This window comes from Sapajus apella, unplaced genomic scaffold (assembly GCF_009761245.1).
Source record: "Sapajus apella isolate SASKATOON/1434 unplaced genomic scaffold, GSC_monkey_1.0 scaffold4609, whole genome shotgun sequence".
NCBI classification, from domain to species: domain Eukaryota; kingdom Metazoa; phylum Chordata; class Mammalia; order Primates; family Cebidae; genus Sapajus; species Sapajus apella.
In genome coordinates, this window is record NW_022441535.1 from 1 (window position 1) to 5,427 (window position 5,427).

Genomic DNA, 5,427 nt, shown 5'->3' on the forward strand with positions numbered 1-5,427 from the left:
AGCCAGTGACTGATGAATCACGCAAAAATAGAACTGGGGCCAGGTACGGTGGCTCACACCTATAACCCCAGTACTTTCGTGGCCAAGATGGGAGGATCACTTAGAGTCCAGGAGTTCAAGACCAGCCTGGGCAACATAGCAAGGCTCTGTCTCTACTAAAAATAAAAATTAAAAAAAGGCAGGTGTGGTGCTGGTGGTATGTGTCTGTGGTCCCAGGTACTGGGGAGGCTGAGGTGGGAGGATTACTTGAGCCTAGGAGGTCAAGGCTATAGTGAGCCAAGATTGTGCCACTGCACTCCAGCCTGGGTGACAGAGTGAGACTTTGTCTAAAGAAAAAAAAGAAAAGAAAGAAAGGAATTGGAATGTGTGATTGATACTAGAAGCAAAAGATATCAGGCAAGCTGGGCACAGCGTAATCCGAGCACTTTGGCTGGGAGGCCAAGGCAGGGAGATCACTTGAGGTCACGAGTTGGAAACAACCTGGCCAACATGGCGTAACCCTGTCTCTACTAAAAATACGAAATCTAACCAGGCATGGAAATGCACATCTGTAATCCCAGCCACTCGGGAGGCTGAGGCAGGAGAATCACTTGAAACCCAGGAGGCAGAGGTTGCAAAAAGGATATAAGGGATTGCTGAGGTAACCAGGGGTGTGTGTGAGGTGGTCTGGGGGTCATGTGAGAGGATGCTGGAGCTCAGCCCTAAAAGATGAGTAGAAGGGAGGTGAAGAAGAGGGCGACAGCTCCAGGCACAGGACAGGCAAAGGTCCTGAGGCAGGAAAGAGCCAGGTGAGGAAATGTGAAGAGGCTGGACAAGGGGAATATAGGCCACAAAGTGGGGCTGAGGGGACAGGACTGGGGCTTTATCCCAAGAGAGGCTGTCAGAGTTTGAGAGCAAGGGAGTGGCAGGGTTATGCTGGCCTTTAGAAAATATCCCTCTGGGCTGGGCGGGGTGGCTCACGCCAATAATCCCAGCACTTCCGGAGGCCGAAGGGGGAGGATCACAAGGTCAAGACATCGAGGCCATCCTGGCCAACATAGTGAAACCCCCGTCTCTACTAAAAATACAAAAATTGGTTGGGTGTAGTGGCAGGCACCTGTAGTCCCAGCTACTCGGGAGGCTGAGGCAGGAGAATCGCTTGGACCTGGGAATTGGAGATTGCAGTGAGCTGAGATCACACAATTGCACTCCAGCCTGGTGACAGAGTAAGACTCCATATGCAAAAAAAAAAAAGAAAGAAAGAAAATATCCCTCTAGCTCTCACATAGACCATACTAGGGAGGACCAAATGAAACAGAGAACCCAGGCAGGAGAACCTTTTTTTTTTTTTTTTTTTTTCCTTAAGGCAGAGTCTGGCTCTATGTCCCAGACTGGCTCACTGCAACCTCTACCTCCTGGATTCAAGCGATTCTCCTGCCTCAGCCTCCCGAGTAGCTGGGACTACAGGTACCCACCACCATGCCTGGCTAGTTTTTGTATTTTAGTACAGAGACGGGCTTTCACCATGTGGGCCAGGCTGGTCTCAACCTCCTGACCTCAGAGGATCTGCCCGCCTTGTCCTCCCAAAGTGCTGGGATTACAGGAATGAGCCACCATGCCCAGTGTAGATAACTCTTCTGGGGGAAAGAGGGGTGGCTGAGTCTTGCTCTGTGACCCAGGCTGGAATGCAGTGGTGCAATTACAGCTTACTGAAGCCTCAGCCTTCTGGGCTTAATTGATCGTCCTGCCTCAGCCTCCAGAGTAGCTGGGACTACAAGTGCACACCACCATGGCTGGCTAATTAAAAAAACTTTATTTTTTTTATTTTTTGTAGAAAACAGGGTTTCCATATGTTGCCCAGATGGCTCTCAAACTCCTGGCCTTACGAGATCCTCCCACCTCAGCCTCCTGAGTGGCTAAGAGTACAGGTGTGAGCCACTGCACTCAGCCCATAGTACATATTTCTAATCCTATTGAGAGATGACAGCAACTTGAACCAGGGCTGGCTGGGGTGCAAAGGTCTCTGGGGCCTCCACTCTTACCTTGTGCTGATTCCAAGTAACCAGGCACCCCTCTGTGTTCCTGGGGATGGCTTTGCCATCGTATGGATGCATCAGACATGCACAGACCTGGGAGGGACAACCACATACATGTATACACGCATGCAGGGAGGTCAGGAGGCAGCTGGGGCCTCCTTCCAGCTCTCAGACCCCTTCCCGGCTGTGCCCAGACCCACTCACATAGGGTTGTCCAGCGTGATAGCCCAGGACCACAGTCTGCAGGGTTTCCTCTTGGCCGTTCAGGACAACCCTTGTCTCCAGGGAATAGCGCTGGTGTTGCCTGTCAGCCACGAAGGTCCCCTGTAGGACGAGGCTCTGCGGGATGGGCAGGCGCAAAGGGCACCTGGTACGAAGAGGGAAAAACAGGCCAAAGCTACTAAAGCAGCTGGCAGTGTCGGGGACAGCTGGGCCCCACGGTCTCAGCCTGGGCCTGTCATGAGCTTGCAGAGTTAGGAGTCTCTCACAGAGAAGAGAACATCAGGACTTGTGCTTTTACAATTTGTCATTCGGAACCCTTCACCATCTCACTGTGCCATCGAGGTGGGCATGGCTGAGGTCCCCGTTGACATTTGACAGCAAAGACCCAAGGGGATAGATGGCACACATCATCTGGGGTCACACAGGCTGGGGCTGGAATCCAGGCATGGACTTTCACTAGCTGTGTGACTTTGGGCAAAGGATTTGACTGCTGTATGCCTCGGTTTCCCCATCTGTAAAACAGGGCTAAAATAACACTCATTGGACACAGTGATCGGGATTAGAGGTAACATACATGAAATGAATGTAAGCTCCCCAAGAGCAAGGGTTTCTGCCCTTCTTGTTCTCTGACATTTTCCACGTGCCCAGAAGAGCACTTGGTACATAATAGGTGCTCAATGAATGTAAATGGGGCAAAAACACAAATGAAATCTGCAAATGATGTTACTATTCCTTGCATTACTGCTGCTGTTTAGGCCGTAGGTGACTTATCTAACATTACACAGCTGCTCAATGCATAGCCTGGCGTCCAAGATGGCTCTGCTCATTCCAATCTCATGCTGTTCCCAGCACACAGGGAACTGCCTTTTTAATGAGCTCTGTCTCTAGGAAATGAGAAGTCTGACTTCTGCTCCCACCTCAGCAACTAATGGAGGGTGCTACGGATGTGGCGGCTTTCAGGGGAGGGGGCTCTTCTCCGGGATCTGGGTTCCATTCGGGCCCCAGCAGGTCAGCAGGGTTTCTCCAGGTAGCTCTGCCCATCCTGTCCCTGCCAGGGACCCTCCATGCTGGAAAAGGGGAAACTTGCAGGGGTGTCAGCCTAGGAGAAGGGACACACACACACACCTAAGGAGCAAGGTCCCCCGTTTCTGGTACAATGTCCTGTCTCACCTCAGGTCCTCCAGCTCGCCCTCCAACTGCAGGCCCCAAGGCTGGCCAAGGGCACTGGTCCCCAGAGCCGTCAGCAACACCTAGCTCTTCCATGGCTGTAACAAGATCCAGGCTGAAGAGAGGGATGAGCCAACAGGACCAAACTGCAGACCCACCTTGCAGGGAGGCAGGGAGGCAAGGGGTAGCCCCCCACAGCCTGTCCATCGCCCCCAGAAATGACTGAGAATGCTGCTAAACTGGACCGCAGACTCCACCCTGTTCAGACCACAGGATCCCACCAGCTCCCACCACAGCTAGACCTCCCTAGGTGCCCAGGGGGAATGAAGAGCTTAGACTTCTCAGCTAAAGGAAGCCCAGCTTTGCTCCTGAATCTGTGCTAATGTGACCAGGGTCCATTTCACAGACCAAGAAACTAAGGCTGGTCTGAGCATGGTGGCTCACCCCTGCAATCCCAACACTTTGGGAGGCTGAGATCGGAGGATCACTTGATCCCAGGGCTTTATGACCAGCCTGGGCAACACAGCAATACCTCATCTCTGCTTAAAAAGTCAGATTTCCTCCCCCTGGGATATCCTTTCATCTCTTTCCTACTTGGTGGACTCCTATTCATCCCTCAAAACCCCTTCAATGCCATGGTGGCATGGGTAGCATGCACCTGTAGTTCTGACTATTTGGGAGGCTGAGGTGGGTGGATCCTTTGAGCCCAGAACTTTGAGGCTACAGTGAGCTATGACTGCATCGCTGCACTCCAGCGTGGGCAACAGAACCAGACTGTCAAAAAAAAATATCTAAAAAGAAAAGGAAAAGGAAAGAGAGAAAGAGAGGCTCAGAGAGGCCTAAGGTCACAGGCCAAGCCAGTGGCAAAAAGCCCTTTTCTATCCCAAGCAGGGAGAGAGGTGGGAGAGCCAGGTAAGGGATTGGGTGCTCTCTTGACTGCATGGGCCTCCTGGGCTCTCACCCACTCCAGGTGCCTATAGGCCACTGTTAGGTTCAGCTCCTGCTGGGGGTGTTCCAACCAGCAGTGCAGGATCTTATGGTCCTGGTTGTTCTCAGCATGGATCTCATCCTGCACTGCTACATTCCAGGCTGACTCGAATTTGCTCCAGCTACGGAAGAGGCTCTGTGCCAAGACCATCACCATGGAAACCTGCAATGAGGTGGGGAGGAGGACCAAGCCCTTTGAACACCCTATTTCCTCCTGTGGGATACCCTTTCATCTCTTTCCTACTTGGTGAACTCCTATTCATGACTCAAAACCCCTTCACGCCATTTCTGTGAGGCCTAACCTGACTGGCACAGGAAGGCTAGTTTTCTCTACAGGGCTTTAAGAAAAAAAAAAAAAAAAAAAAATCTATCTGTTGCCCCAGCCCTGTGTGGTGGGTACCTGTAATCCCAGCTACTTGGGAGGCTGAGGCAGGAGAATCACTTGAACCTGGGAGGTGGAGGTTGTGGTGAGCCAAGATCATGCCAATGCACTCCAGCCTGGGCAACAAGAGCGAAACTGCATCTCTCACACACACACAGACACACACACACACACACACACACACACACACACACACACAGAAAAAACTCTCATAGCTGTAGAGACTGGGAAGGCCAAACTTCACACATCTGTGAGCTACTATCTGCCTACAGGCCTCAGCTTTTATCCACTTCTGCACCAGAAAAAGATCTCAGTAGCCGGGGACCAGGCATGTGCTGGGGGCCTAACACTGCTCACCTGGAGGTAGGTGGTAGCTGGAGTGTAGACCTCGATCTTGCCTTCCCTGGTGGGGCCCTGACTCCTGCAGGCCACAATGACCACCAGGTCCTTTAGGGTCCAGGCATTGCCCAGCATCAGCTCCAGGACAGCTTGGAACACAGCTCCATGTGGCCTGTACTACCTGTGAGCTGCAGAGACCATCAGCCACGGACTATCCATGTTCAAGGCTCCTGCAAGAGACAGAAAGGACAGTCTGGTATGCGGGGCAGAGAGGAAGCTTCTAGCAGGCAGCAAGAGGTCCCCAGAGTCTCATCA

At 52.3% G+C, this 5,427-nt stretch overlaps 1 protein-coding gene and 1 long non-coding RNA gene across 2 annotated transcripts; both read right to left on the reverse strand.

Annotated features, from left to right (window-relative positions):
- Positions 1 to 1,806: 1,806 nt before the first annotated feature.
- On the reverse strand, positions 1,807 to 2,796 carry LOC116547772. The gene is made up of 2 exons (XR_004267170.1): positions 2,220 to 2,796; positions 1,807 to 2,108 (listed from the first exon to the last, which is right to left on the reverse strand). It is a non-coding gene; the product is annotated as an uncharacterized LOC116547772 (long non-coding RNA).
- Positions 2,797 to 4,213: 1,417 nt separating this feature from the next.
- Positions 4,214 to 5,421, reverse strand: LOC116547773. The gene is made up of 2 exons (XM_032273602.1): positions 5,131 to 5,421; positions 4,214 to 4,554 (listed from the first exon to the last, which is right to left on the reverse strand). Exons 1-2 carry the CDS (start codon positions 5,245 to 5,247, stop codon positions 4,234 to 4,236), a joined length of 438 nt encoding a protein of 145 aa, XP_032129493.1. The 5' UTR covers positions 5,248 to 5,421; the 3' UTR covers positions 4,214 to 4,233.
- Positions 5,422 to 5,427: the final 6 nt, after the last annotated feature.